The sequence below is a fragment of the Schistocerca americana genome, chromosome X (assembly GCF_021461395.2).
Source record: "Schistocerca americana isolate TAMUIC-IGC-003095 chromosome X, iqSchAmer2.1, whole genome shotgun sequence".
Lineage (NCBI taxonomy): Eukaryota > Metazoa > Arthropoda > Insecta > Orthoptera > Acrididae > Schistocerca > Schistocerca americana.
Window position 1 is genome coordinate 802,751,677 of NC_060130.1, and position 18,465 is coordinate 802,770,141.

At 40.5% G+C, this 18,465-nt stretch overlaps 1 protein-coding gene across 1 annotated transcript in view; it reads right to left on the reverse strand.

Annotated features, from left to right (window-relative positions):
- Positions 1 to 18,465, reverse strand: part of LOC124555216 (serine hydroxymethyltransferase, mitochondrial-like) — a 128,328-nt gene that overhangs the window by 26,461 nt on the left and 83,402 nt on the right. The window contains exons 5-7 of the mRNA XM_047129066.1: positions 14,565 to 14,769; positions 5,372 to 5,511; positions 1,261 to 1,423 (exon numbers count right to left, since the gene is read on the reverse strand). Of these exons, the coding sequence (XP_046985022.1) occupies positions 1,261 to 1,423; positions 5,372 to 5,511; positions 14,565 to 14,769 (508 nt within the window). The remainder of the gene's footprint in view (positions 1 to 1,260; positions 1,424 to 5,371; positions 5,512 to 14,564; positions 14,770 to 18,465) is intronic.

Here is an 18,465-nt window from a genome sequence, read left to right on the forward strand (position 1 = left end):
AGATACAGTAATACAGTAATATTCTTTGTTAGAGTATTGGTTCTTACTAGTCAAAGTTACAAAAATGTAACTAAAAACTAAAACAATGAAAAATTCCTGGAATTTTAAAAAATTCCCAGGTTTTTCCTGGTTTTCTCCTGGATGAAAAAATTCCCGAGTTTTTCCGGGATCTCCCGGTTGTCCCGGATCGTATACACCGTGTTCAGCTCTTATAACAGTCTCATTTCTGTACCAGTTGTACACAAACTTTTGCTACCTATGTTTTACCTTGCTACTATGAAATTTTAAAGGGTGCTTTCCAGTCAACATAAACATAGGTTTCCCTTTCTTCAGTCTGTTTTCTAATAGAAGTAGTTTGGTGATTCCCATTCCGAGGGATGGGAAACTGTAGGCATGATTGGTATCTAATGTCCTGGTGGTTTGGGACTAACTGGTTAAAGAAAAGTTATTTGAGAAGAGGCCTAGATTTAAACAGAAGACTATCGCCCTGCATCAGGACAATGCATCCACCTACAAAGTTGCTTTGGCAGGGGGAAATCTTGAGTAATCTGAAATACAAGTTGCTGGTATGTCTATCTTATTCACTAGATTGAGAACTCTCCTGACTTCCACCTATTCCCACATCTAATGATATTTGTGACTACTAACTGTGTGAAGTAGTTTATAGTAGATATAAATTTTGTAGTAGTAAAAGACATTCTTCTTCTGCCAGGCCAATAACTTTTACCTTTCTCTTTTTACAACAAAAGTTTCTTGTTTATGTCAGCAGTTTTCATCTACTATTTCCAAACTAAGATGTAAGGTTGATGTGGCATAACATTCAGCAAACATTACTCTTATTCCTCAACAGACCCTCAGCAATATGTACGTACAGATGTGTGTATGTATCTGTCCATGTTACTGTAAGTGTGAAATCTACTAATACCATCACCACGCACGTAACAAATGCCAAATTATGCAAGCATAGTGCAAAAATTTATAAATATTCATACATTCTTTTATTTCAATTTAACTTTGTCAATATAAGGCCACGTACTGCCCTTAAGAAACAATTTATGAAAATGTGACAGACTTCAATGAACATATGAACATTAAGAGGAAAATAAAGGAGTATATAATGTTAGTGATGTAACAACTCATTAATATTTCAACTTAGACATTTTTTAGCCTAATGAAAAATAATGGATCAGTGCAGTCTTAGATAGTATTGCTAGAATCATAACAGACATAATAAAATTATTTTCAGTTACACTCACTCACCTGTTTTAATGCTACAGCCACTGCACCAATGGCATGGTTATGTGGGCCACCCTGAAGTGATGGGAACACAGCTGCATTGATGCGAGATTCAAAATCATACAGTATACTTTTTCCAGCCTTATCAGTACCTTTTACACCACGTCGATAGAAAATCAAGCCAGATCTAATAACAAAATAGCAAAGAAAGAAACCTACAATGTAAATTGATATTAAGATATGTTGGAACAAAGGAATTAAGTTCTTCATTAATGTCATAACATCAGTACTGCTCATTTAATATGCGATTGTCATACTGATTTGTCTTTGTCACTGATTACGTATATTTTTGAGATTATATTACACACGATGGCCAAAAGTTAACAGATTTTGACGATCCACAAAACAAGGCAACAGTAATGTGTTGATCAATATGCATCTGGCAGCACTATAATACAAACAAATATATACTGGAAAAACATGCCAAGGGCTTTAGCTGGCACTTATTCTGTGTGCTGGCACAAGAGGTTCTTATATTGCATATCAGGCTGTCCAGCATGGCTTGTAGTGACGGCACTCGATGTACTCCCTCTAAAGACCGATTACGATCTGTGGTGTGAGTTTTAGGACTTCAGTCATTTGGCCTTGAGCATCCCATGCATACTCAACTGAAATTAACTCTGCACAAGATGTCCATGTTTTGCAGGTGTTCATCCTGTGTGTCTGGGAATCACCATCATCTATGAAATGGAACCCAGGCCCATATCCACAACAAAAAAGGGCTACATCTTATGCCTAGAAAACACATGCATTGAGGTATGTGCTCTTAAAATGATGCCCCCTCAAAGAAGAACAGTGGAACCATCAAACTGATTCTTTTTTACAGTATTTGAAAGGTTGTAACAAGACACAGAAGTGCACCAAGTGAAAGGATGGTGATACTCCCTCTCCAGATTAAACAGAATCATCTGCAAACAGAACCCATTGCTGTAGGGTCCTCTTGCGTTTGAGCTGAAGAAACAACTGAACCTGATTTGTGTGTCACTCTGTTCTGTGTAATTCTTATTTGTACATAAAGTTTTATAGGTCCCAGCAAAATATAATTTAAAAATGTGTTAATTAAAACTTATATATGTGGACACATTTTTATGTAATATGCTGATATATGTAACAAATTCCAGTGAAATAAACTGAGTTTTGTGTACTTGTAATGAGCACTGTTGTTTGAAAAGAAGCCCAGTGATATTTTCTTTAACTTTGTTGATGTACGCAAGAACTGTGAGTGGGTCGTTCCGCAGAGACAAGGCACAAAGCCATGGTAAACCAGAGTAGGTGACTTGGAAACAAGACACTCCTGGCACTGTTGTTTTCAATACAAGAATTTCCTATGTGATAACGACTGAAGTTGAAAGTTGCCGACTGACTTTTATTGTTGAGCAGTAGTTCTACCATTCAGTCATTTTTGATCAGTCATGGAGAACATAAAAAGGAAAAGTTATGCAGATCAGAAAGTAAAATTAATATGCAAGGTGGGTGCTACACACAAAACAAAATCTGAAATAGCTTCAGATTTGGGACTTGCCTATACCATATTACAAACTACCATCAGCAAAAGAAACAGTATTTTGAGAAGGTTTTTAAAATTGGTTGCAAAATTAACAATACACAGCCATCAGCAAGAGGAGAGAGACATAGATTTGGAAAAGGCACTTTTTGAATGGTTCCAACAAAAATGGGGTGCAACTTTACCAACCAGTAGCGAGTTTTTAATGTTGAAAGCAGAGGTGATAGATTTAGCAGAAGTGTTCACATCACTGCTGATTTCAAGGCCTGTCGGGACAGTTAGAAGGATTTATAAATCATGAAATCACAGTTAGAACAATTTCTGGCAAATCTAAAGCTGTGTACGATATCACAGTGCAACACTGAATTGACAAGGTTCTGCCAGGTATCTGAAGGGATTATCAATCTCAAAGTGTCTAAAACTGTGGCAAGATCTGTACATTCTACAGTCTGCTTCCTTGTAAAACATTAGCTGAATACCATGGGTCATGCCGTGGAAGGAAGAAAAGTAAAATTCATGCGACAGTTCTGGCCACAGATGCAGGTGGAGCTGACAAACTTCCCCCACTTGTGACAGGACAGTCTAAGAATCTGAGGTGTTTAAAAGGTGAAAGACAAAACCTACAGAATAGAAATGAAATACAAATTCTTGGATGACTATGGGTCGACATGCAGCATATCCATTCCAAATAGTTTTGGAAAATGTTTGAGTGGAATTTTTCCCTCCAAACTGTACCAGTGTTCTAGAGCCACTTGATTTGGGCATTACTGCAAATTTCAAAGTGCAATGTAGAAAAAAACCTGGTTTAACATAAGATACCACTCACTGATGCAGGAAATGAAAATCTCTCAGTTAACTTACTACAAGCTGTGGAATTTCTTTTGGCTGCTTGGCAGCTGGTGTCATCCTCTACAATCAACAACCATTTCTGTACATCTGGTGTGTTACTGGAAGGGACTACTGTTGATGATGATGATGATGATGATGATGATCATGATGATGATGAAGAAGAAGAAGAAGAAGAAGAAGAAGAAGAAGAAGAAGGTGTCAGGTAATGAGTTAGCGCTACTGGAGGATGCAGATTTTGACAGTTTTGTACATTTTGGTGACAATCTAGGTGAGTGTGTGGAACTACAGGATGAGGTGATTATTGCTGATGCTTTCCAACAATGTGGTGGCGATCAAGAGGGTGAACCAGCTTCAAGTGACAGTGATGGAGATGACTATTTTAATCTTGAAACATCTATGCTGAGTGAAGTGTTAAGTACAATCAATGTGTGCAGACATTACATAGTGTGAAAATCTGTAGTGAAAAAGCTCTGAATTCATTCCAAAGTTTGCAAAATTGGATGTATACAGTTAATGCATGAAAAGTGAAAGAAGCCAAGTTATCCGATTTCATTAAAGCAGGATTGAGTTCAAAATAACGTATTTTCTCTTTAATACTGCATCTTTGTTGTTTGTACAGTGCAAAGTGCCAAATTACAATACAGTATCTAATTTCTCTAAAGCAGGACCAAGTAATATTTTTTCTTTTAATACTGTACTCTATCTTCGACATTTGTGAAGTTCACACTTGTATAAACATATATTTTTTCCAATGGAGAATACGGTGCGTATTACTGTATCTATATCTCACTTATAAGTAATTCTGAGTTACAAGTAATGTTTTCTCTTCCCTTGGATATATGTATAAATCAGGTCCACCTTTATTTGTAAACAATGGCAGATTGTAAAAGTGCAAAATCAGTAAGTTGGGAGAAATGAAGATAGACATGTAGCTTACCATAACTGCTTTATTAACTGTGCACTGAGCAAAGACTACCACAAACATGAAAGTTAAAAGAAGTGCCTATCATCATTTCTGTTCACTGAATACACTGTTATTCTTGATGTAAGTAAGATATATAGAAACTTCATTGATTGGAATGTCGAAGAAAATTATACAGCTGAAGAACCAGTGTCAAAGTATCTAAAATGCTGTGGTAGTAAATTACGTTACAACTAGACTGCCAAAATACCAATAAGAGAAGTTTAAGTCTTCAAACAGGAGGAAGAATCTTCTGTATTTGCAGTTCATTTGGTGCTATGGATTCAAATAAAGAGAATTTGGTGAGGGCTAGAATAAATAAAGCTGACAAACCTGCAAAGTGAGAACCAAGAAATTGAAGAGCATAAATGGCATGTAAAAAGACTAAAAGATACGCTACTAGATGGCACTAGAAGCTACTTATTAATTACTATGCATTTAATTTCAGCCATTATCTGTGATTTATTTGAGAACTAACCACTTAGTTGTAAGTTTGTAGCACTGGCATTTCTGTGCCCCATTCAGTGCAATGGAACAGGAAGCAAATTTTTTCTGGCAGCAAGTAACATTCATTACATGCTACAAACTACGAATGTAGAGTGTCAAAACAAACACATTTTAACTGCAAACAATACCCTTTCTCACTTATACTCAGTATGTAAAGAACTATCAGTACACTTCATCACAACTGAAAAACTATAGCAAAATAGTTGTTTCATGATACTTGTTTTGACAATTATAGGAGGAATCTTTGACAATACCTTGCTCCACGAAGTGTTTTGTGTGTGGTCGTTGTTACAATATCAGCATATTCAAATGGACTTGGGATAACACCACCAGCAACCAATCCAGAAATGTGAGCCATATCTGCCATCAACACTGCTTTAACTGAGTCACAGATCTGAAAACAAATGTCAAATATTATCTTTCATCTTGTATTCATATCTGCAGGGACGTGGAACTAAACCACCTAACCTTCATCCTTCACAACACACACACACACACACACACACACACACACACACACACACACACACACATACACAGCAATTTGAAATCGCTCAAGACACTTAATTTTTCATGAGAAACTTCAGTATCTGTAATTAATGGACTGGATATAGGACTAGTTTTGACAGACATGCCACCAAGCAAATTTAGTAGCACTGGAAATCATCTAATGTTTTCAAATGGACATTCCAACTAAGTGTGAATACAGCTGTTAGTTGATTTATAGTTGGACAAATATTTGTCAGAACTATAGCTGATATGCCAACAACACTGTAAACTCACAGGAACTAAGAGTGACTAGAGATAGTGGGTAAGTAGCCCCAGCCTTAGACCATAACCAGCTACAGCAATGGGGGAAATGGCCATAAAATATTTTCTGAAATACTATAATGTGCATCCTTACAACACCAACGTATCAAAGTTGGAAATACGGATTTACAGTCATGCTACAAGTAATGTACTCTCCAGATCTTCCCCATCTTCTTCTTTATTTCTTTTCTTGGGTTCCATGTGACCATCTGGATTCTAAGCTACTCAGTCACACAAACACAATCAATTTGTAACATGATGCACATATCAATAACACAGTTCACTTTTATTCTGTCATATTGTGATACAGAAGGCACTTCACAGGAACTAAGAGTGAGTAATGTATGCACTACATTACACACTCTTAACAATGAGTATTCCATAAGTCAGACATTGCTGCTACCTGCTATCCCACTGGTGCAACTATTTACATTTTGCTACAGAACTGAACGCAACACAGAGACAGGTACACAGGAATGCCTTTTAGCCTAAACTGAAATTTTTGAATATCACTATCATTAAAAGTGTTTTTCTAAGATACACCACCAGATCGAAAATATCCTGACACCTAATAGTGGACATTGATGTGGGATGTGTCCACCCTTCACCTTTATGATGGTTTGCCTCTGCTGGGATCACTTTCAGGGTGGTACCTGAATCTCTGTGGAGGAATTACAACCCATTGTTCTTCAAGAGCTGAAACCACAGAAGGTAGTAATGCTGGATGCTGGGGTCTGGGGGGAAGTTGGCATTATAACAACTATAAGGTGTTCCATTGGGTGCAGGTCAGGACTCCAGGCAGGCCAGTCCATTTCAGGAATGCTATTGTCAACAAGCCATTATCTCATATATACTGCTTTACAATAGACTGCACTGTCATCCTGATATTACAATCATTCTCTCTGAATAGTTCCTCTACTGTATGCAGTGCACAATGTCGTAAAATGTGCTCATATCCTTCTAAATTTAGAGTTTTATTAGGTGCAACAAGGGGACCACATACTAAACAACACCCCCCCCCCCCTCCCCCCACCACCATAATAAAATCACCTCCTCTATATTTCACTGGCACTATACATGATGGCAGGTAAGGTAATGTTCTCCAGGCATTCACCAAACGCAAGCCCTTCGATTAGATTGCCAGAGTGTACAGTGTGATTCATTACTCTAAATCACTCATTTCCAGTCATCCACTGCTGGTGGCATCACTCTTTACACCACCTCAAGTGTTGTTTAGCGCTGACTACAGAAATGTGTGGCTTATGAGGAGCTGCTTCACCAATGTAGCCCAGTCTTTTTTTTACTCCATATGCACAGTCACTGTGCTAGTTTTACTGCTGGTAGCATGTTGCAACTCACAAGTGATTCCTTCCACTGATTCCCTGCCTTTGTTTTTAAACTGCCCTCCACAATGCTTGATCATCTCAGCCCACCAGTACACGAGGTCTACCTGGTCTTGATTTAGCTCTGGTTGTTCCTTCACGTTTCCACTTCTCAATAATATCACCAACAGCCAACTTGAACAGCTTTAGAAGGCTTGAAATTGCTGTGATGGATTTGTTACTCAGATGAGATCCAATGACTAGCCCACATTCAACGTCAATGAAATCTGTTGACCGACACATTCTGCTGTTTACATCTTCTCTACAACAACACCATACACGCTCTGCCTCTGTTTATGCAGGCAAGTCTATCTCATAACACCTAGTGGCCAATTCCGCATCACGTAAGGGATACAGATACTTTTGATCAGATAGTGTATATCAATACTCTTTAGAGGAACTTTCCATTTGGTATAAATGGCTACCCCTACCAATTGAAAAGGATTACTCTCGTAGAAATCTGCTATGATGTAAATCTCCAAAGAAAATATCCATATTTCTTATCTATATATATGATGCTTAGACACACATAACAATATAGTCACAGTTTATCAGCAGATAATGTAGTTTACCTCTAACCCCTTCCCTATTTTGATGAAACGAGGTCACTGAACATTCTGATCCACATTCCTTATTTATTGTGCTAGTATCTGGCATTTTGAGAACGTTATTTTAGCAGGGATATCTCCCATCTGATTTTATGAGGCTGGTTCCTCCAACGTCCCGGAAATTTTCACTTAAGAGAAAACAAATCCTATTAATTATCTGGCCCTCCCTTTCCAACATTACTCAGGTTTAACTCTATGGTTACTCTAAACCAATACCACAAAACTGAGTGTCTTGTCAGGTATCAGCATGTTCTCAAGCCACATATTAACTTGCCTTACAGCACTACCAGGAAGGTGTCGATCATGATCCTGGAACAGTTGCACTAAGTAAAAAATGGTGATATGAGCCTGAGCAACAATCTTTCGAAAGTCATCACCTCTGTCATGAGGTCAGTCCATATATAATAGCTCCTAGCCCATTTCACTATCACTGTGTGAACATCTTGAGTGTGTTCCTTACACAATGCACGCAAATATGTCACCAGAGTCCTGTACTTGGCTTGAAAATCCTGTTTCCTGAATTTTGCAGAACAGCTTCCTAAAACAATTTGTATTTTTTTAACATTGTTTACAATTATCTAGGATTTCCCACCAATGGTGGTCATCAGCATATTTTCTATCTCTACAACCACTGTATATTTACTCTCACCAACAGCATGCATTACTCATTGCAAGACTGAAAAATAATAACTGACAACGACACACTATTAACAAGAATGATGATGTAGAAGGCAACAAATAAAATTTCTCTGATATTATGAAGAAGTTGGTTGTTTGGTTTTTTGGAGTTGAAGGGTTCAAACTGTGAGGTCATCAGTCCCTTCATCCTATGTGTATCAAACCATAAACAGCCCGACTGTAACCAAGGTACAATAAAACAGAGACAAAATCAAAGAGAAGTAGGAGTGGGGTGAGAGGGAGTAAAGTGGGTGAGCTGCAGTTGGGAGATCCCTGGGGCATGGTATGTGGTGGGAGATGCACCTCCTGTATTCGACCAGCACCACCTCGCCCTCTGTTACCCCAAGAAAATGAGCAGCACAGAAGATGATAAAATTTTAGGAAAGACAAAAAATTAAAATGGCAAACGTAAAAGAATAAGGAGAATAAAAAGATGGGAACAGTAGAGACCAGTCTGGACCACCAAGAAAGGGCTGCTGTAGGTCCCCTGGGCCAGAGCAGATGAGGGGTGCCCCTCCAGCCTCTCAGGTGTTGAATGAGGCCAAAGTGCCCCACCTCACAGAGACACGTACAAAACATCTTCACAGGTGAAAAAAACCAGGTCAGTCGCTTTGCATCATCTGCTAGTATCAGAGGTAGTGTGCCAAGAAGTTTAAGATATTGCCACAAAGCAGCTAAATTTGAGCACTCTAGTAGGACGTGGGCCACCATCAGTTGGGTGCCAAACTGGCAGTAAGGTGGGTCCTCACAATGGAGTATGTAACCACGGGACAGCCAAGTGCGGCCAGTGCATAGTACACACTGAACAGTGGAGTCTCTTTGAGAAGCATGAGGGGAAGACTGCCATGTGGTTGCAGTCTCCTTTATTGCCCTCAGTTGGTTTGGAGAGTCCAGGGCAAACTGTTCAGAGTTCCAGACCTCCAAGAAATGATGGCATAGAGTCAAGTGAAGGTCCAGCTCTGGGACCCCATTTCCAAAATTGGCATTGGTTGCCAACTTTGCCAAGCAGTTGGCGTGTTCATTCCCTGAGACCCTGATATGTCCAGGTGCCCACACATGATGATTAGCTGTTCAGCTTGATGAGGGTCACAAGGAAGATCCTGGGTACTCTTGACTAAAGGGTAACAAGGATAGCACTGGTCTACTGCCTGATCAGGGAATCACTGCAAATTAAAAGCACCTTGCCGGTGCAAGAGTGAGCATGGCTAGGGGCTTGTTCAAGGGCCACCAATTCGGCACTGAAGACACTGCATCTATTTGGCAGGGAGCATAGTTCGCTGCTCCTTGCATGTGTGCATGCAAAACCAGTTTGTCCGTCGATTGCTGAGCCATCAGTGTGTACCACTTTGGACACAGAAATGCACCAAGGACAGCCAGGAACAGGCAGTGAAAATCAATGGAGTCAACTGAATCTCTCAGTTCAAAGCATAAATCAAGACAAGTCCGAGGTTAGGGTACATGGCATGGGTGCATACACAATTGCTCGTTGACAAGAGGCAACAGTGGGGGAGGTTTGAATTCAGAGCAGTGTCACTGCAGTTATGAACCAAGTTCTGGGTCTCTATTGTGGGAGGCGGATCTCCGATTGTGAATGAATGGTATGACATTGACAGAAGTGCATGATGCAAGTCTTTATGACTGGAAACTGAAAGCTGTGTGCGAGACCCCACGACTACGTCTTTTGAATGATACCCTGCAGTCAGCACTCAGCAATAACCATGCTACAGGAGCAAAAATCATTGGTATACATAGAGGGTGATACTGAAGACCTCATGGCTGCTCCTAGACCACTGATGGCAACTAGAAAGAGAGGGACACTCAATACAGAGCTCTGCAGGACCCCATTCTCTTGGGTACGGGGGTACTGTGGGAAGCACCAACTTGAACCATGTCACCATGTGAAGTCATAAGTCTCCTATAGGTCAAAGAAGGCAGTAGTAAGGTGTTGACGTCAGTCAAAAGCTGTCCAGATGGTAGACTCCAGGCAAACTAACTTATCAGCAGTGGAGCAGCCTTGGTGAAAACTGCCTTGGTTTGGAGCCAGAACGCTTCGAGACTCAAGGAGCCAACACTGCCAGCTCACCATCCATTCGAGTGACTTAACAGAGAACATTGGTGAGACTAATTGGGTGATATAGCTTTCCATCTCTAGGGGCTGCTTACCCGATTTCAGTACTGGGATGAAGATGGTCTCTTGCCATTGAGATAGAAACTCTCCCTCACTCCAAATATGGGTGAAGGTGGCAAGGAGATAATGCTGACAATCCTCTGATCAGTGTTTGAGCATATGGTTGTGGATGTAGTTTGGCCTTGGTGTTGCATCAGGGCAAAGGGCTAGGGCACTACGGAATTCCCACTCACTGAATGGAGAATTATAGGGCTCCAGAAGAAATGTAGTGAAAGAAATGTATGCACTCCACCTGCTGTTTAATGACACGAAAGGCAGGTTGATAGTTCTCAGATGCAGAGCTTGAGCATAATGCAGAGCAAAATGTTCAGCTTCTGGGCAATGTTGAAGGAAATACGAGGTACACCTGCTGGGGACTTACGTGTAGAGGATTATGATCTTTGCCAAGACATGTGAAGGAGATGTACATGATTCAATGGCTGAAACTTACCGTTCCCAGCATTCTTTCTTCCATAGTTTTATTATGTAGTGAACCTGGGCACAGAGCCATTTAAAGGCAATGAGGTGCTCCATCAATGGATCCCACTTATGTCTTTGCAGAGCCTGCTGTGAGCTCTAAGAGCCTCCGAGATTTCTGAGTTCCACCAAGGTACTATGTTCCGATGGGGGGGGGGGGGATCCAAAGAAATAGGGGATAGCCAAGCAGGTTGCCAATTGTTTGCTGTTGCACTCTGGACAACTGCATAAATACCTCCACATAGCTGGGAGCTAAGAATGACAGTGGAGGTGAAAGCATCCCAGTCTGCTTTGTTGAGAGCCCATGTGGGCGAGCACCTAGAGGAGTGATGCTGAGAGAGGAGCAATAGGTCACTACCACAAAGGTCATCATGGATTCTACAGTGGATGGATGCGAGAAGACTAGGGCTGCATACAGAAAGATCAATGACTGATTAAGCTGCACTTGCCACACTCAGGTGTGTGGGGCTACCAATGTTCAAGAGAGAGAGCTCGAGATCTGCCAGTAACTTTTCAATATCTTTACCGTGGCCAGTGATTGTGGTTCCACCCTACAAAGGGTTATAGGCATTGAAGTCATCCAAGATTAAGAAAGGTGAGGGGGGGCTGTGCAACCAATGCAGACAATATGTTCCAAGGCAATTCACCATTGGGAGGGAGATAAACATTACAGATGGTAAAATCCTGAAATATCCTTATCCGAACAGCCACAGCCTCCAAAGTTGTATCAAGAGACACAAGTCCACTGTATACAGAGAGCAGAACATATGTGCCACTCCACCTGACACGCTATCATAGTCAGCGTGATTTTTTGAAATACCCTTATAGCAATGAAGGGCAGTGGTCCACGTTGCTGGAAATCAAGTTTCCTGAAGGACAACGCCAAAAGCAGCAGAGGAGTTGTAGCAGCTCAGCCAGGTGGTGGAAGAAACCACTACAATTTCACTGGAGAATCATGTTATCAGTATACTGTCAGGGCATGAAGGGACCAAGAAGGCAGGTTATGCTCCAGGGTCACCTGCTGCCACCAGCTAAGAGCTAACAATACTAACACACACAGGTTCTGAGACACATTGTGTGGTGCAATGTGGAGCCTCAGGGTGACTGAGATCGCCACCTCGGCCACAGAACCCAAACATGTGGGATCCAGTGGTGTGGGAGCCACCGCAATGAAGACTACTTTTTATCTTTCTTCTCCTTAGGGAGTTTAGATGACTGTGAGAGCTTTCCTGAATCAGTTTCAGGGACTGAGGAATATCGCAAAACCCTACGACCAGCAGGCCAGCAGGCTGTGGCTCCTTTAGCCTCTGGCTGGTGTCCAGTTGCAGACTGGCAGAAACCTTGGGGGGGGGGGGGGGGGGGGGGTATTCTGAGCAAGCCCATTCTGGTGTGAGAAGCCAAGCAAGGATGTTGCATCTCCAGCTGGGGGATGTGGATCAGCATCCCTGGTGCGTTGAGAGCTGTTGCTCCCAAAGTGCGTGTGGGGGAAGTAGCAGGAGAACAGCCCCTAACCATCAGGGTGGCAGGTATGGTAGGATGCATAATAGGTGACAGTATCGTAGTCAGAGGGGGCAACATTGTCATGCATGCAGGATGCAGATGCTAACCTTTTCTTGGCCTCTTGGTATGTTAGTTACACAGAGTCTCAAATTCCTGTATCTCTCTCTCTCTCTCTCTCTCTCTCTCTCTCTCTCTCAAAGACAGTGCAGTCTGGTGCGCAGGAAGAATGACGCTCTCCACAGTAGACACAGACAGGAGAAAGGGCACAAGGAACGTTTGCATGCAACAGTTGTCCACAATCCCAAAAGATTGTTCTGGGATCACAGTGCGAAGAAATATGCCTGAATTTCATATATTTGAAGCACCGCATGGGGAGGGGTGGGGGGTGGTGGTGGTGGCGGTCATACGGTTTCACATCACACCAGTACACTATCACCTTCACCTTCGCCTTCTCAGGCAGCTAGTCACCTTCAGAGGCCAAGATGAAGGCCCCACTAGCAACATTATTGTTCTTCTGCCCCTTTGGACACAACAAGAAAGAGGATGCCCCGTCACTCAAAGTAGACTTGTAGTTCATCATCAAACAGCAAGAAATCACGATGCAAAATTATGCCTTGTACCATATTAAGGCTATTATGGGGAGTGATGGTCACCAGAATGTCACCCAGCTTGTCACGAGCAAGCAGAGTCCCTGAATGGAGAGGGGATGCTGCTTTAATCAAAACTGACCCACTCTTCATTTTAGAGCTGGCTGCAACTTTCCCAAACTTGCCCTCTATATCCTCTACAAAGAATAAAGGATTTGCAGCCAAAAAAGAATCCCCATATATACTTGTACACACTATGTATTGGGGGGAGTATTTCTCTGCTTGTCACTTAGCCTTGTGTTCCTCCCATCGCATAGGCAGGGAAGCAAACACCCTCAGGTCTTATCTCTGTGTTGAACGAGTTCTTTCCTTCTGAAGAGACTGCTGGTGCTCTATGACCAGATGCAAGTCATCTGCCATGGTGCAACTCATGCCAAACAAGCTGCCACCCGGCCTCAGCAATGGCTACTTGGCCAGTAATCCATTCCTCGAAGTCCCCGTGCCCCAGTCATGATGGGCACATATGCATTGGCATATGAGGACAGTTCCAGCTCAGGCACCAACAGTGCGATCCCCGCATGGTCCAGAGGGACTACCAACATGTCAAGCCCCCCCACCACTCACACACGCCAACAAACAGGACACTGCCATGCTGGGTTTTGGGTGTACTACCTTATTAAAGGGAAGGGTGCAAAGATGGAAAGGCACAAGGTGGAGCATACACACTTCACTGGGTGACTTCCCTGCAGGATCTACACTTCTGCAGAATTTTGAAAATTGGCAGCAGCTCAAACACAATGGGGGCCATGTGTTTTATTTAATGAAAAGTTGTAGAAAATGCCAGAAGTGGAAACCTGAGTCCCAAATCATAAACCATGTCCAAACGAGGTCTGCAGTCTGCATCAGGAAGACCTTCTGATGGAAAGGCAGAGGGGGAAAGGGATAGTGGTAGTACAGGCTTACAGCACAGAAATGGAAGTAGTATTACAAAGGGATGGACATTATATTAAGAGAATTTGTATCTAATGCTGGGTAATAAATAAGGTACAGAAATTGAATTTTTTAGTATGTTCTTAATACACAATATGTTCTCGCTATCAGTGTCCATGACTTATCTTTATACTTCAAGGCACAAATAATAAACATTGATAGAACATGTGCCATCTCACATAACAACCTTGCCATAAACAATAACTACACTACACATGTTAAGCAATATCATTAAGCCTGACTCTTACCTTTCTGAAGCATTCATAGTCCAGCAGTCGTGAATATGCTGATGTTCCAGCAATTATTACCTTTGGACGAAATAGAAGTGCATTCTTTTTCAACTGGTCATAATCTATTAGGCCAGTTTCAGTATCTAGGCGATAAGGCATTGATTCAAAGTAAACAGAAGTTGCAGATACCCTTTTAGACTCTGTCATGAAACCGTGGGTCAAACTAGAGAGATAAAAAGAAAAACAATTTATTTTAATAACTAGGCCTTGAAGTTACCATCACTGATTATTTCACAGGAGCCATGTCCATAAGTTGTTCATACATCTCAAATTAAAATTCAATTCAGTTCTTTCCACCACTTTCCTGTACAAAAGTTACATCCACCTTGTCAAGAGGGAATGGACAAAATGAGTAGAAAAGAAGTAAAAAGATGTCCAACCAATACTGGTGCTCATGTCAACTGAAAATTTAAATGAGTATAATCTGAATAGTGTTACAAATCATAAAATTGTACCTTTCAAACACAGGTACCTCACTGAGACACTGAAAGAAGATAATTGATAACAGAGAGCATCAGTAGCAGTTAAGTGGATGAAGTGTCCCACAATCTTAGTTCTATATGGAAATTTTGTGCAGCTCATTACAACTATTTTGTCAGCACTGTTATGTAATAGTTTACATATGAACTCAACACTTCACTGCCCCCACCCCTTTTCCAGTTTGGTTGTATCCAAGTTAGTAAAGGTTACTTTGTTCTCTCCTATTCACAAATGAAATATACCGAAGGATATATTTTCCTGTACATGTGTAGGCCTAAATGTTGAGTATTTTCGTGGCACATTCCATTTGCTAGCAAGGGTACTGTGTTTTCCAGTGGGATATACAGGGTGAATCACGTGAAACTTGGGCAGCAAATATTGTGAAAATGGAAAGTGTTATTGATGTATGGTTTTCATACAATGGATTGGTAGTCAGGTGCTCATATTGTTATCCAGTAAACAGATTTTCTGAAAGATATAGCCATTATTTGACTGTACAAGAGGTTTTATTTCACAATCTAGGTTTCGACCTTAGGCCATTATCAAGTGTAACAACTGCAACAGATTAAAGCACAATAAAAGTATGAGAATCGGACTGAGTATCCTAAAAATAGCAGGGCAAACAGTTAAACCAATGAATGGGCTGCATGGTTTGTGCTCTTACTTATGTATTATAAATCACTAGACTTTAGTAGAGCCCAAGTCATTGTCAAAACATGTAACTTCAATTCTTCTTCTTTCGTTTCACCCTCTTTTGGGTACGCTGGATCAATCATTTCTTTGTGCGTTGTTCTTTTCTTAGGGCCCAGTATTTCTTCATCCTTTCTGATCTTCTTCTCCTCTCTTCTTCCGAGATGAAGGATTTGGACTTTTGTGTGGATTTGTCTTGGAACCTTATGTTTTCATCTTTAGTAATTAATTTAGCAGTTCGATCAATAAGTGAATTTTCTGAAATATTTCATTCCACTAGGTCTTTCTCAGTTTCTTTAAACCAGTTGGGCTTCGTTTTTCGGTTACGGAAGAAGTCAAAGATTTGTTTAGTTAATCTGTTGGAATTCATTCTGAGAAGATGACCATAAAAATTTATTCTCCTTTTTCGCATAGAATCTGAAAGTTTTTCAATTTTCTTGTAGAGAGTTTCATTTTTAATGTATATAATCTTATTGTCTTGAAATTTTGGCCCAATGATTTTTCTTAAAATTTTTCTTTCGTTTATCTCAAGTTTCTCCATTTGGCCTTTGAAATTCATGTTAAGTGTTTCTGCTGCATACAGTGCTTCTGGCTTAATCACTGTCTTGTAATGTGTAATTTTTGACCCCCATGAAAGGGATTTTTTGTAGTATGTATTTTTTGTTAGTTGGAAGGCCAATTCAAGTTTATTTTTTCTGGATTCCATTGCTTTGCTTTCCCCAGCATTCCAAGTAATCCATTCTCCAAGATATTTGAATTCTTTTACTATTTCAATCTTCTGTTCTTGAACTTTGAGGTATTTACATGAGTGCTTGATGTTTGTCAATATCTTAGTTTTTTCAGAGGAGATGTGAAGACCAATTTTAGCTGCTTGTTTCTTTAGTTCAAGGATTTGCTCCCATGCTTCTTCCATTGTTTCACCAAACAGGGCCATATCATCTGCAAAAGCAATGCAATTTACTTTAAGGTTCTTCTTTTTGCAACCCAGTCTTATACCACTCTTAATATTTGTGTTCCATTCTCTGACTACTTTCTCAAGAGCACAATTGAACAGCAACGGTGAGAGCCCATCACCCTGTCGCACTCCCGTTTTTATTTCAAAGGGTTCCGATAGTTCGCCCATAAATTTAACTTTCGAAAATGTATTCGTAAGGGTCGCTTTTATAATATTAGTTGTTTTCTTATCCAAACCCATTTCTTCCAGGACTGATAACAGAGATTCTCTATCAATCTAATCATATGCTTTTTTGAAATCAATGAAGGAGATTACGTATGTCTTTGCCCTTGATTTTTGGTAAGCCATGATGTTTTTGGGGTTTAGTATTTGTTCCGAACATGATCTACCCTTTCTAAAACCTCCCTGGTATTCCTCGATTTGCGGATCCAAAAAGGACTTTAGAAAGAATCTTGTACGTTATATCCAGCAGTGATATTCCTCTATAATTGTGGGGGTCTGTCTTCAAACCTTTCTTGTGGATAGGGTGGATGAGAGCTGTTCTCCATTCTGCGGGGATCTCTTCTTCTTTCCAGATTTGATCGAAAACACACTTTAGGGATGTAACTGCTTTTTTGTCAGCCTTTTTCCATAGTTCGGCCACTATTTGATTTTCTCCGGACGCCTTGTTGTTTTTAAGTTCTGAGATGACTTTCTGTAGTTCTTCAGTCGTCGGTGGTTCTGAATCCGGCTTCCCACGGTTGTTTGGAATGGATTCAAATTTTTCAAGGATGGGTTCACAATTCAAGAGTTTCTCAAAGAAGCCTGCTAGTATTTTGCAGTTTTCCATGTTGTTGTGAGCGATGGTCCCATTTACATCTCGAAATTGGAGGGTGGGTGCTTTGTATCTTGATAACCTTTGTTTGAAAGTTCTGTAAAAGCTCCTTGTGTTGTTTTTAGCAAATTCTTCATCAATTTGGAGGAGAGTTTTGTTTTCATGTGTCTTCTTAATCCTTTTTATATGTTTATCTACCAGTTTTCTAACTGTAATGAAATTCAGTCTATTTTCTTCTGTTTTCTGTGATTGCCAATTTTGCCATGCCTGTTTTCTCGTTTCAATGAGGGCATCACATTCCAGCGACCACCAGGCATGTTTTTTACTTTTTTTGTTAGGTGCTATCCGTTCAGCTGTAGTAATGAGGTTTTCCTTGATATCCCCCCAGCTTTGTGTCTGAATGGTTTCTGTTGCTTTTGTGAATTCATCTGATTTTAATATCTTTTCTGTGCTATACTTCCGACCCTTAATTTGTTTCATGCTGCGTTTCCTGTTTGGGATGACTTTGAACTTAATTTTAGAAAGGTAATGGTCTGAATCCAAGTTTGCACCCCTGAGTACCCTAACGTTCATGATTTCTTTGCTAGAAATCTTCTTAATTGCCACATGATCAAGTTGAAATTCCCCAAGGCTAGGATTTGGGGATACCCATGTTTTTTGTCTTCGTGGTAGTTTTTTTGAAAGCTGTGGATTTAAGAATTAAATTGTGTGCTTGGCAAAGTTCTATTAGTCTCACACCATTTCTGTTTGTTCTCTTGTGTGCAGGATAGTTTCCAACTATTTTCTTATATCTTTTTTCTTTACCAATCTGTGCATTAAAATCTCCAAGAAGAATGATGATGTTTTTATCTGGAATTTTCTGAATAATGTCATCTAGATGATTCCAAAAGGCCTCCACTTTTTCTTTGTTTTTCCTGTTA